We start from the raw sequence: 14581 nt of genomic DNA on the forward strand, positions 1-14581 counted from the left end.
TCCCCGTAAACCACAAATGCAAGTGTGTGTGTGTGAATGAATGTTGTTTATGCCCATTTTTGCATGAATGAATGAATGAATGAATGATGCATTTATATAGCGCTTTGTGTATTGCTGTACACCCAAAGCGCTTTACAATCATGTGGGGGGGGTCTCTCCTCAACCACCACCAGCGTGCAGCATCCACTCGGATGATGCAACGGCAGCCACAGGACAATGGCGCCAGTGCGCTCACCACACACCAGCTACAGCTAGAGAGGAGAGAGAGATAGAGTCAATTCAGTGGATGGGGATTATTAGGAGGCCATGATTGACAAGGGCCAGTGGAGGGAATTTGGCCAGGACACCGGGTTACACCCCTACTCTTTACGAGAAGTGCCATGGGGTTTTTAATGACCACAGAGAGTCAGGACCTCAGTTTAACGTCTCATCCGAAGGACGGATGCCAAATGCATAACTACGGTCAGGTCGTGAAATGAGTCTCTTTCCTTGACATTTCAGAAGAATCTCTTTAGTGTTTTGCTAAAACACAATCAGGGTAACAACTACAGTTTAAGCAAGATAACAGAATGATGTATGCTTGTACAGATAAATGGTAGGAAATCATGTTTGATAGCATATATTACTTTATTTCATTCCATCTACCTGTATATCCATCCAACATTCTCTTATCTTGTTTGTGCAGCTCTGTATAAAATGACTTGGAAGTTTTTAGCATGCAAAGACGGTGGGATTCAAATCCTGATCTGATTTTTTTATTATTTTTTTTATTTTTACATTTTTTTGTACCATGCGAAATTGCAACTTGAACTAGACTAGTAATCACCATATATTTATCATGGAAGAAAAGGCACAATTGACATTTTATTATGGATTCAATTACTTTCCTTTTAATAAATAAGTATAAGGTTATGGATTTCATTTAAATGAATGCCAATTTAGTGCATTTCAGTGAAGACGGGTGTGATGGTTTAAATCATCAGGGAGAGTGAATAAGAGAACTTTAGCCTCTTAGGTCAGAGGTCATCTGTCTGTATGTGTCTTTGCGTTACACATGATCTTAGGCCTTAGGCAACGGCAATCTGTTGTTTCTCCTCGCTGTTGAACAGGTTTCCTGTTGAACAGCTTTAATGTGGGTCAGTGTCATTATGTTGTTATCGTGGCCCTTCCACACTTCCTCTGCTGTGTCAGTTTGAGGATAAAGCTGAATGTGGAGAGGATACGAGGAGTGCTTGTCTTTAAACAGCTACAGAGAAACACCAGCCATGAGCTAGGGAAATGTGATGCTTATGTTTGATCTCTGTTATTAAACTGTCACTATTTATTGTTTTGGCAAAATAATCATTTGCAGATTAATTTGACAATAAATTAAGTAAATATCAAAGGAATGGTTCACCCAAATATGAAAATTTGCTGATATTTTCAGGCCATTTAGATGAGATGAGTTTGTTTCTTCATTGGAATAGATTTGAAGAAATTTAGCATTACACCTCTTGTTCACCAATGGATCCTCTGCAGTGAATGGGTGCTGTCAAAATAAGAGTTCAAACAGCTGATGAAAACATCACCGTAATTTACAAGTAATCCACACGACTCCAGTCCTTCTATTAATGTCTTGTGAAGTGAAAAACTGCATGTTTGTAAGAAAGAAATCCATCATCAAACTGTTGATTCTGGCTAAAATATGAGAACCCTATCCATAATATTGCTCTCTCCAGTGTAAAAGTCATCTTGTCTGAATCAGGAGAGAAATATGCACAGATCAATTACCATTTGCAAAATTGCCTTTTTCAAATTGCAAATAAAACTTATACAATTTAATTGTATTTTTTGTGTGCGTGTATTTTCTCTAAAAATTAATACAGTTTTCTTTTAGTGTTGGATTATCTAAATGTAATAATTTCAATAGCTAGGTGAACATATCTGTGTATGTATCCTGCAGGTGTATGCAGTTGGAGGTTATGATGGGCAGACTTGTCTCAGTAACGTGGAGGTGTATGACTCCTTCTCCAACCGCTGGACTGAGGTGGCCCCCATGAAAGAAGCCGTCTCCTGCCCGGCGGTCACAAGCTGTGCGGGAAAACTTTTCGTCATTGGAGGAGAACCTTATGAAAACAGCTGCTCCAGTAAGGTAAGTGAGAAACCATGCTAAAATACACAATACAAACACACAATATAAAATTAGGCAGAGCTCATCTACAAACCTAAAAGGTCTTTCTCCTTCACCTAAAACACTGATAATGCAGTTTAGGCCTGGTGACTTTTCAGTGCTGACAGACCCTTCCAATAGTGCTCTAGAGTAGGTGTGTTTAGGTAAAAAAAAGATTTTTGTTTGAGAACAGACATACGTGTGGCCTTTTAACAAATAAAAACTGCTTTTTTTTTGTAACTTTTTTTTTTTTTTGTCTTTGGCTCGGCAAATGTAGTCGCATCCCATATTTCCTTAAACCTGTCCATCTGATACATGTAATAACCACACGTTCAACTTCAGTAAGTCTAAATGATACTGTCATCTGATTTTCCTGTTCGATATGATGCCTTCATGGTGCAAATAGACCATAACCAGAGCAGCAGAGAGTTAAACCAACCTGTCACGCCGGCTCTGCTCTGAACCCCAGTGAGTGGCGTGTTTGGACTAGGCTGAACTGGTTTGCTGGTAAAGCTGTTCTCCCAGCCTGACTAGCTGAAGCATGCACCAAGACCAGCTAACAGACCAACCTGGCTGGGAGACATTTTTGACTAGTTTCATATGGATTTGTCACTTGAGTTTTGTTTTGGTTTATGGTTAGGATGCTTTTTTAGAAGATAGCTGAAGATAGCTAAACAGCCAGCGAAAGCAGCTCACTAGGGGTTGTCATAATGTTTGTATCTTATATTTGACAAATTTTCATTTTAATAAAAAAATTTTCTCATATACGATAGATTTTGTAATGTTTAAAAAAAAAGGTCTCATCAGGATTGCATAAATACAGCAAAAATAGTAATATTTTGAAATATTATTGACATTTAAAATAACTATTTTCTGTTTTAATATATTTTAAAATATAATTTATTCAGTTGGTGGCAAACCTGAATTTTCAGCATCAATACTCCAGTCTTTAGTGTCTCATGATCCTTCAGAAATCATTCTAATATGCTGATTTGCTGTTCAAGAAACACTTATTATTACTATTATCAATGTTGAAAACAGTTGTGCTGCTTAATACATTTGTGAAACCGTAATTTGTTTAAGGATTCTTTGATATGTGTCTGAGATTTGTGTATGAGAGGGGTCCTGCTGAACTCACCTGTAATGTGCCTCATGAAACCCCTAAAATGTGGGCATCTTTTTGAACAGAAAGGCTGCTAACGGCAGATGGGGAGTTGAATGTGTGTGTTTGTGCAGGTGGACTATAACCTAGTGGACAGGTGGGGCTGTGTGCTGAGCTTTTTGTCCTCAGACACTGCTGCCATCTCGTGTAACATCTCACATGGGTTAATCTCATTGAATTTCCAGTGCTCAGATTACTGAATTCTTTACTTGCCATCTGGAGCAGAAAGAGAAAGAGAAAGAAAGAGAAAAACATGAAAGGGAAGGATCTGATATAGTTTTATACAAAGCTCTCTTATACAAAATGTTGCATGTTCTTCCATATAAGTGCTGCATCTGTCATCTGAGAATTTGCAGATGGTGTCTCATCAACAATATATCTTTAATCTCTGTCAGTGTGCGTGTCTTCAGTGACATTCATATTGTCAATCTTTCTTAAATCTATACATCAGCCAGCACAGAGAAAGATTGTTTACACTAAAACGTGCAAATATTAGATTTAGTTTGTTCTGGTTTTTCGCCCGCAGGCCCTGTTCTCTGCTTTTAGCTTATTAAATAGGACATTGTGCAGATGACTAAGAGGAATTTACAAAGAGATTATGACAATGGTATTTGATGACCGTTAAAATGCCTGTATATTCATGTTAAAAATGTAAAGGAATGTTTGTGTTTAATTTCTGTGTATACAGTCACATAAAGTGTCAAAGTTACAAATAAACAAGCAAATAAATAAATAAAGTCCATAAACTGAAAAGAAAGACCCAGTGCTGTTATTCTTAACCGATACTGTTCAAATCTCTCTTTTTTTCTTTTTGTTACTCAAAACTGAAATAACATGAAGTAGAAATATTAAATGAAGAACTTTAAACTTTGCCTTGGCAGCTAACTGAAATAAGGTCTAAATAAGTGCTAAAATGACTGAACTGGAAAAAAATATATTTCTGCATAGAAATACAAAACAAAAACTAGTATGGAAAAAAATATGATCAAATGACAAAAGTATATACAAAATTACTAAAACTAATATTAAAATTAAAAATTTAAATAAACAATAATTCAGAATATTACAATAATGGTATATAGACGATACTAAAATAACTAACTAATGATAAAATAATAAAATGAAATGGTTTATATAGTTTAGAATTTTAAGGCTGTTCAAGATTATAAAACAACCTTTCTCCATTGTGTTTCAGGTCCAGTGTTATGACCCAGAGTCAGACAGCTGGCAGCTGAAGGCATGTATTCCCATCACCAAACCCAATATCTCTGCCATTTCTCTCAATCACCTCATCTACGTATGTGGTGGCCTCACCAAGTCCATCTACTACTACGATCCTTCACAGGACCACTGGATGCATGTGGGCCACACCTTCAGCAGACAGGTACCTGAAGCCTAGTGAAAACCTCAAAGTTCCTGTCATTTTGTCCCATATACTGATTATATTATTGCATGTTTTGTTTGGTTAGGAGAGTTGCGGTATGTCAGTTTGCAATGGAAAGATCTACATCCTGGGTGGACGGGGAGAAAATGGCGAAGCCTCTGACAACATCGTGTGCTACGACCCGGCCTCTGGCATCATCACATGCACGGCTGCTATGCCTCGTCCCATTTCCTACCATGGCTGTGTTACCATACACCGTTTCAGCGAAAAACAACACAAACCCTGAAAGCATCTGCAAACGCACATGCAAACTGTCCCAAACATGGAGCTGTAGACTCTTACATGCATATTAAAAACACAGTAAAATCATCTAAACAACTTTGCAACACACATATTGAGTGATAAATGATATTTTCTATCACTTATACAGTTAACATACATATACATCTACTTGCACTATAGGTGTAGCACAATGTTTAACTGCTACAGTTGATTTCATCATCATACCAAAGCTGTTATTATCTGTGAGGCAGCAGTTCCCGGTCATCTGTCATTTTTTTGGAACAAGGAAACATGCAAATCGTAACCTTCCTCATAACTGAAATGCATTTAGAGAATGTGTCTAATCTGATGGAGTAATCGCATAGATGCTGTGATGGTGCCAACAGTCTTGTAGTGATAAAAAGACTCCACAAATGCTCACTTTCTGTACTCTTTTGCATTCTTTTCTAAGATTTTTATATTTTACGTTTTTATTTTTAAATGTGCATTTGTTTTTGCCTTTAACTTTTTTTTTTTATATATATATATGTTATTTTGTTTGGTAGCATTACTCTTGCATTTTGACAATGATTGTCAAGTCTGCAGACAGAAACTTTTTTAAGGCTCAGTCTTGGGGTGATTTTAATGTGCTATTTACGCTTTTTACATCATATTATGCTTCTGAGCTTAAGTAAAAGAAAGCACTTAAATACTCCATCAGACATGCTGTATGAGGTTTTCATAACGAGGTTTTAGCATTCTAAGCATTTGAAAACCTAAACCACTCACCTCAGTGATTGACAGCTCTGATTTTGGTCAATGAATTGTTACGTCAGGTTCTTAAAGGTTCTTGATGAACCATACAGCTGTGAAACTGTGTATCATATCTGTATTTAGGTGTCTCCTTGTGCCTTTCTGATCTTTTTTTATCAGAGCCCCCCAATCATGCACTTGTATGTACTACTGTTAGTAATATATCTCAATGTAAATACATTCTACTCTTATGTGTTATTTCATGTTGTGCTTGCTAAACAATCTCATAGCTGTAGATAGCATCTGAATTTTTTGAGTTGGACTGCCGGAAATTCTTGTGTTTGCGTGTATGGTTGTGCATAGTCAAATTACACTAACCTGAAACTGTTGTCATGTTTAGCAGTAGATAACTGCAGTCTCTGCTCTAGTACTTATCTGTACTGGAAATAGACATTTGCCTGTCAGAATCATTTTCTGCAATTCATCTGAGCGTGTCAGGCAGGATGCTGGCAGCTAGTTTACCCAGAGCACTGCGTCTCCTGCATTTCTGCCTGCTCAAGATATAAGTGTGTTTGTATATACTTTATATATTTTCATATACATAATGTTGATTTGCCCTTCGATCATTTTGATTATTAACAGCTGTACTGTTCTGAACTTTTTGTAAATGTTATTTTGCCAACATACTGTATGTTCCATTATACTACTGTATGTATTTTTATTTTTTTTATATTTGACAGTTTCTCAAACCCAGCTTTATATTGTGTTCATCTGGGTTAGATGTGGTGTTTTATAGGATTGTATAGACACTGATGGTCCAAGCACTGAGTTGGCTTTCAACTCATTCATAAGTACAACCTGGTATTTTTGTTGTAATAGAAACAACTAAAAACGCAGTTTCGAACCGTTTAATTTCAGTGGAATGAAACTGTAGCTGTAATTGAGCCAGAGTCCAAAACATAAGAAATATTGGACATTTTTCAAATTTAACAATAATAATAAACCTTACTTTGTAAAACTCCAAAAGTGCCTCAATAAAAAAAAAGTTAATTTGTAATGATTTATGTTGTCATTTCATGTAACCGTTCATCAGAATAACTTGAAGCATGGAGAATGTGTTTGTGCAACCCTTGTCATTCTTGTAGTTTGCGGAAACAGGCATTCCTTGGAGTATCTATGCATTATTCAAGATTCTATGGAAATTCTTCAAAAGGAAAACAAAGCTATATTCTTCATACTTCGGTGGAGATATGTCAGGTTGTAACGAAACATAATCCTACTCACAATTTAAAAAAAAAAAAAAAAAAATAGTTTTCCCATTCTTAGCGATTGTCCAAGCTCTTCTCTGTAATAAGTATAAAAGCAAAAGCAACTACATATGTTAGTTTACAGGAAGTTTTGAATTACAAACTGAATTAATTGAAATGTTTGAGTTCCCAGCATGGATTGGAATATGAATTATGTGGTTACAATAAGGATTATTGTTTAGCTGTTTGCTGACTTTAAACTTTTCTTGTTGTTATGTATAGGATATAAAACTATACCTGTATATCTTTGCTTTAAAGATGATTTATATACCGCAGAAACAAAGATAGCATATACTAAGTGTCCTATAAATATGGCTACAAAATAATGAAAATCAAAATCAAAATGAAAATTTACTGAACACAAAATATGTATTCGCCTTGATGAATTAGGCATTTAGCATTTAATGAACTTTCATATTCAAATAAGTGTATATTGTTTTATTATTATTATTATACATTTTTTGTCTTGTCTGAGGTTCAGAGTTTTTTTTTTTATTACTCAAGTAATTCTATAACCATTTGTGAACGCATTGTAAGCTCATATCTTACCCAGATAATACCTGGCAATTGTTACATTCATTAGCGCTGGAGCCATGACCATCTTTACAACTGGTCAAGATTTTAAAATTCAGTTCAAACTGTTCGTCCTGTACTTGTATACGTGTTTCAGCCCATGCCTACAGGCCCAGGCTTTTTGCATTTTCTGTGCTAATTTTGAGGGGAAATCTGCAGAATGTGTTTAAATGTTGTACAAATCTTTTAACAGAGCGGAGAGTACTATAGTGTTAATGGTAGCTGAAGGCATTTTCAAATGAACCAAAATAATATATTTTTTAAATCAGTATTCAGTTGACTCCTTTTTAAAGGTGACCTCTAAAACCTTATTATTTTCTTTAAGCAAAAGGACAGAACAGAAAAGAAAGACCTTCCCTTGAACGCTGATTCCTCTCAAGGTGTCTTGGCACTGTTGCTTTGTGATTGTAGGTTCATACCTGAGGCAATGTTTCATGACAGTTGCAACTGTTAAAAGTGCCTTTGGCTTTGTAAAATCTGATTCTAGCTAAATGAAATCGTTTTGCTCTGGCATGACAAATTAAATTTACTGACAAGTTTCCTTTATGAAAGGAAATATGGGATAAGAAGCAACAAGCATGATGAAAATGTGAATTCCTGTAATGTTCATTATTAGTCAAAGCGGAGGCCCTCAGGTGATTAAGGCCGAAGTGTTGACATGTAAAGAGCTGCTTGGAACGGATGACTTAGGCACTATTTTAAGAGAAAAGAAAAAGATACAAGTAGTCATGACTGTGAAATTGCAAATACAAAAAAAAGTGGACATGATATGAAAAATGTTTCTTAACATGTAGGTGTATCATGACTTTTTTTTAAATCATGGTACACAACAGTGTTATTTTAGTAACATTGAGATACTATTAAAAATGTTATTAATATTTTGAATCAGTTTTTATTTTTACATTTTAATTTTTTAGTTAAAATTTTAGTAATTTTGTTGTGGCTTTTTTTTTTCATTTTTAGTAGTTTGTTGTTGGTTTGTGGTTTTTTAATATATGACTATATAGTTTTTATTCATTTAATTTCAGTTTTAGTTTGAGTTATTTTAGCACATCAAGTTTAAATGAGAAATGTTGCAATATACAACAATATACAACTGCTATCTACCTTCACTATACTGCAGTACTGCCACAGTCATTTTTATAAGTAGTTGCCAACAAATGAAAATGTATTTAATGCCAGAGTAGTACATATGTGCTTTTTGCTTTATAAACATGCCTGAGCAGAATTACACTTCTGACTTCATGGTGAGATGTTGCTGTAAATGTGGTTTTCAGCGCCACTCTTTGGTCAGGCTCGGATATAGCATGGCCTAATTTGGTTCAAAATTTCCATCTATTTTCTAGCATATACTGTCTCCTTGCAGACTATAATTTTAAGAAATGCACTATTGGGACTACATGTAAATAGAACATAGTTTATTTGCTCCTGGCAGATCCTTGAGATGAACTGAAAGCCTAAATGCGTGATGTTAAGCGGCAGGTAGGCAGTGTGTGCGTTGAACTAATGTGAGACTGAAATCTGAGGCAGATATTTGCAAAATAGATCATTTGAAAAATATAATATATAATGTTTTAATATATTTTAGTTCTCTGCTCAGGGGTTTTCAATCTTTTAGATGGTACAGACCTCCAAACACGGTGATTCTCAACCATAATTTAAAAGTTAATCTATATTGTTTGAGTTTCTTGTATAAAGACCCAATTTATATTGTGAGAGATTAATAATAATAATAATAATAATAAATAAGTTTCTATTATGTTACATCATTACTTTTGTTTCCTATTCATTAAAGTGCTGTTAGATTTATTTATTTATTGTATTACTTATTAACTGTTTCCCTCTAAATATTTCCACGGACCCACTGGAGGCCCCTGGATCCCAGTTTGAAACCTAATTTAGCTAGTTCTAATCTACTAACTAATCTAGCTAATTTAAACCGCGCGCTCGCTGCGCTATTTCCTGTTCGTGTTCGTGTGTTCTCGCGAGACTTGTACGCGAGACCAACCCAAGCTAACGGCTAAACACCTCACCTTTAAACATCTCACCAGCAAATTCGGCGTACGTTTAACGTGTAAATAATCACACCGACCACTTTTGTGTGTGTTTACGTCACGTTTTGCGCAGTTTAGAAAAGCGTCAGTGGTGAGAGTTTTACAATAACTGCTTAAAAAGCTGTTGTTTTGTTTAGCGTGGTCTGTATGTCAGATTAGCTGCTCTTCTTTCAGTTTTTAGTTATTTTGAAACCTCTGCAACAGCTAATAGCAGTTTGTCAAGGAAATATAATGAAATTTGTATGCTCATATACTAGGGCTGTGTCTCAAAATCTAGCAAGCTGCCTACCTAGGACGCACTTTTAGAACATTATAAGCAAGCAGGTAACTTAAGCAGCTAACTACGTTTTGAGACTCAGCCTTTGTGTGCCTGTATAAGTTTGTTGTTGTTTATGGGGCATGTTGTGTACTGTGTCTACAGTCCAGCCAATGAGTGATGTCTGGGGTGAAAAGGAAAATAGAGGACAAAGATCCTGATTATGAGGACATCACTCAAGTGCAGGAGAACAAGAGGAGTAAAGTGGTGGAGCAGAATGGTAAGATTAGGTTCCTAACAGTGATGTAAAGTATTACCCAAGTTGTTTTTTTATATGCTTGTTTGATTTTTACCAGCCTGTGAAGCTGCTGTGCAGAAGATTGAAGCGATCATCAAGGATCAGTTTTCTCTGGAGATGAAGAATAAAGAGCATGAGATCGAGGTCATCGGGCAGGTAATCGTCTGTCCAATACTCACTTTATTTAAGGACTAGCCGTGCTTTGTTAGTCCAGAAGTACTTTAATCGTGGTGTAACAAGTGCTAAGAGTCTGTATTTAATTTCAGTTATGGGTACAGTGTCAACATTTAATTTAAAAGTCAAAGTATCTTGCCTAAAACATACTTGAGACAAAGTAAAGTCCTAAAGCTGTAATACACTACATAACTTAACAAATCTGAATTATTATCTGTTTTTTTTTTTTTCAGAGGCTGAATGAGGCCAGGAGAATGATGGACAAGCTCAGAGCGTGCATTGTCGCAAACTACTATGCCAATGCAGGCCAGCCTAAAGTCCCTGAGGTAATCTATAGAGATTAGATGCACTGATACATTTTATCTATAGAGTAAAACAGTCGAGTTTCAGAAGTAAAGATTATTTGTAATTTGAGTAAATCATTAAATCATGCTTCATGGGAGTGTAGTAGTTCTTTCTCTAATTAAAGTCGTTAAAGGGATAGTTCATCAAAAAATGAAAATTTGATGTTTATCTGCTTACCCTCGGGGCATCCAAGATGTAGGTGACTAATCTTGTGCATTTGTATTTTTGCTTCAAATAAAAGTTTGTAATTTTGTGATTCACCTTGTAGCTGGTTGGTTTGGTTCATAACCTATAACTCTTAAACAAAGACTTTTTTAATATCTCTATGGGATTTGAATGAATGGAAAAAATACTTCTGGAACCAAGGTTGCTGAAAAGTGGGCCAACAATGTTGCGCTTAATATTTGTAAAAAAACAACAAACTTTTGGTTTTGCTCATTCTGCATGAACATACAACATACATTCAGTTTTGTTGCTGCTTTGTAGAATTGTCTTCTGACTCTAAGCCCAAACAGTTGATTACTGACTTAATTTGCTTCCAGGCCTCTAAGAGTGACCCATCTGTGCTGAACCACCCTGCCATAAAACGCTTCTTGGATTCCCCCTCCCGCTCCTCGTCTCCACTGAACCAGAATTCAGAGACGCCATCACAGGTCCAGTCTGAGACCGAATCCCTCAGCCAACATGGGGAGGCTGGGGAGAGGGAGACGGACAGTGGGAGAGAGGATGGCGCTCCACGTGAACGACGACCCGGCAGGAACACAGGAAAGGTTAGTGGCCCACACAATGTGAAAACATTTAATAGGTTTTTAAGATGTAGTAATAGTACTGCAAAACCTGATTGAATTAGTAGTAAAATAATTAAACTGCAAGAGGTTGCGTTACAGTAGTTTGACTGGAATAGTTCAATCTAAAATGAAAATTTACTGAAAATGTGCTCACCTTTAGGCTATCCAAGCTGTAGATGAGTTTGTTTCTCCATCGGAACATATTTGTTGAAGTTTAGCATTACATGACTTGCTCACCAATTGATCCTCTGCAGTGAATGGGTGCTGTCAGTCAGAGTGAGAGTTCAGACAGCTGATAAAACATCACAGTAATCCATATGAGTCCAGTCCATTAATTAATGCCTTTTAGGGCTGCACGATTAATCGAAATTAAATCGCAAAGGCGATAAATCACGATTAGGCAGAAGCTGCGATTGTCATGCGTATCTTTCATTGAAGCACGGTTCTGTGATCAGCAGTAAATATCCATCCGAAGGCCAGAGGGCGCTCTCGTGCTGAAACTCCAAATACGCCCCGCAGAAGAAACCCAGGAAATGCCAATAGCGGTTGCTGAATAACAGAAGATTTAACTGCTTTCATTAATTCAAGGTGCCTAATAAACACACGACTACGACAATATATGGTTTATCTGAGTTAGTCTTATTATAATTTTTATTATAATAAAGTATATAATAATGCAATGCTAATCGACATAGCCTTTATCACTGCTTAGAATACTATGAAATATGTTGCGTGCCTTATTCTGTGTAAGAAGCCACATCATCTCATAGAAGGATTTATTTCAAACACACAACAAACTTTTGGTTTTGCTCATTCTGCATGAACATACAACATACATTCAGTTTTGTTGCTGCTTTGTAGAATTGTCTTCTGACTCTAAGCCCAAACAGTTGATTACTGACTTAATTTGCTTCCAGGCCTCTAAGAGTGACCCATCTGTGCTGAACCACCCTGCCATAAAACGCTTCTTGGATTCCCCCTCCCGCTCCTCGTCTCCACTGAACCAGAATTCAGAGACGCCATCACAGGTCCAGTCTGAGACCGAGTCCCTCAGCCAACATGGGGAGGCTGGGGAGAGGGAGACGGACAGTGGGAGAGAGGATGGCGCTCCACGTGAACGACGACCCGGCAGGAACACAGGAAAGGTTAGTGGCCCACACAATGTGAAAACATTTAATAGGTTTTTAAGATGTAGTAATAGTACTGCAAAACCTGATTGAATTAGTAGTAAAATAATTAAACTGCAAGAGGTTGCGTTACAGTAGTTTGACTGGAATAGTTCAATCTAAAATGAAAATTTACTGAAAATGTGCTCACCTTTAGGCTATCCAAGCTGTAGATGAGTTTGTTTCTCCATCGGAACATATTTGTTGAAGTTTAGCATTACATGACTTGCTCACCAATTGATCCTCTGCAGTGAATGGGTGCTGTCAGTCAGAGTGAGAGTTCAGACAGCTGATAAAACATCACAGTAATCCATATGAGTCCAGTCCATTAATTAATGCCTTTTAGGGCTGCACGATTAATCGAAATTAAATCGCAAAGGCGATAAATCACGATTAGGCAGAAGCTGCGATTGTCATGCGTATCTTTCATTGAAGCACGGTTCTGTGATCAGCAGTAAATATCCATCCGAAGGCCAGAGGGCGCTCTCGTGCTGAAACTCCAAATACGCCCCGCAGAAGAAACCCAGGAAATGCCAATAGCGGTTGCTGAATAACAGAAGATTTAACTGCTTTCATTAATTCAAGGTGCCTAATAAACACACGACTACGACAATATATGGTTTATCTGAGTTAGTCTTATTATAATTTTTATTATAATAAAGTATATAATAATGCAATGCTAATCGACATAGCCTTTATCACTGCTTAGAATACTATGAAATATGTTGCGTGCCTTATTCTGTGTAAGAAGCCACATCATCTCATAGAAGGATTTATTTCAAACACTCGACTGACGTTATGAAGTGAGTTTGGAGTAAAAACATGTTAGTAAATGTGGTATTTTCACGTGCTTTCAGATGCTGCTCCATCTGAAAGCACGTGCTGGAGATTTACTACTAATCACAGAACCGGCTTTACTGACAAGATACGCATGACAATCGCATTCGATTAATCGTGCAGCCCTAATGCCTTTTAAAGTAAAAAGCTGCGTGTTGCCTGAATCAAGAGAGAAATATGCACAGATCAAAACTGTTTACAAGTGAAAACAGTACAAAACAGTTCTAAACAAACATGTGGGTGGATTTTTGATGTGAGAGAACAACAGAGGATATATTTTTTCACTGGAGAAAGCACTCGTGATTTGGCAGAATCGACAATTTAAAGTAAAAACTTCTTAATGGATTTGTTCATTACAAACACACAGCTTTTCACGCCAGTGATGTAATTCTAAATTTAAAGGGATAGTTCACCCAAAAATGAAAATTACCCCATGATTTGCTCACCCTCCAGCCATCCTAGGTGTATATGACTTTCTTCTTTCAGATGAATACAATAGGAGTTATATAAAAAAATGTCTTGACTCTTCCAAGCTTTATACTGGCAGTGAATGGTGGTCAAGATTTTGAAGCCCAGAAAGTGTGTCCATCCATCCATCATAAAAAGTACTCCACACGTCTCCGGGTTGTTAATAAAGGCCTTCTGAAGTGAATCGATGCATTTGTGTAAGTAAAATATCTGTATTTAAAACTTTATAAACCATAATCCCCTGCCTAACTGTCGTATGTGCACTCACGAGAGAGTGGCGTTCCAGTGGATGATGTAGGATGTAGGCGTAGTGTAAGCTCCAGCGAGAATATGCGTCTTGCGAGAACCAAGTTTTGTTTACAGCAAAGGAAAACCAGTCTCCTCTTGGCTTATATCGAAATCCTCCAACATTTTTCTTTACAAATCCTCATTTTGTACTTCTAATTCGTGACCGATGTTTTGTTTTGCCCTCTTCTCTGTGCTTCCGCGTTCCTACGTCATCCGCTGGAACGCCACTCTCTCGTGAATGCACATACGACAGTTAGCGGAAACTAGAGATTATGGTTTATAAAGTTTTAAATATGGATATTTTTCTTACACAAATGC

At 36.7% G+C, this 14581-nt stretch overlaps 2 protein-coding genes across 2 annotated transcripts in view; both read left to right on the plus strand.

The window, feature by feature from the left end:
- Window positions 1-7022, plus strand: part of klhl24a (kelch-like family member 24a) — a 19737-nt gene extending 12715 nt beyond the window's left edge. The window contains exons 5-7 of the mRNA XM_016492088.1: window positions 1943-2131; window positions 4507-4695; window positions 4781-7022. Coding sequence (XP_016347574.1) covers window positions 1943-2131; window positions 4507-4695; window positions 4781-4981 — 579 coding nt within the window. The 3' untranslated portion in view covers window positions 4982-7022. The remainder of the gene's footprint in view (window positions 1-1942; window positions 2132-4506; window positions 4696-4780) is intronic.
- Window positions 7023-9565: 2543 nt separating this feature from the next.
- Window positions 9566-14581, plus strand: part of yeats2 (YEATS domain containing 2) — a 42285-nt gene continuing 37269 nt past the window's right edge. The window contains exons 1-5 of the mRNA XM_016492074.1: window positions 9566-9967; window positions 10065-10179; window positions 10256-10353; window positions 10605-10697; window positions 11259-11486. Of these exons, the coding sequence (XP_016347560.1) occupies window positions 10080-10179; window positions 10256-10353; window positions 10605-10697; window positions 11259-11486 (519 nt within the window). The 5' untranslated portion in view covers window positions 9566-9967; window positions 10065-10079. The remainder of the gene's footprint in view (window positions 9968-10064; window positions 10180-10255; window positions 10354-10604; window positions 10698-11258; window positions 11487-14581) is intronic.

Source organism: Sinocyclocheilus anshuiensis, unplaced genomic scaffold, assembly GCF_001515605.1.
Source record: "Sinocyclocheilus anshuiensis isolate Anshui unplaced genomic scaffold, SAMN03320099.WGS_v1.1 scaffold1155, whole genome shotgun sequence".
Classification (NCBI taxonomy): Eukaryota; Metazoa; Chordata; class Actinopteri; order Cypriniformes; family Cyprinidae; genus Sinocyclocheilus; species Sinocyclocheilus anshuiensis.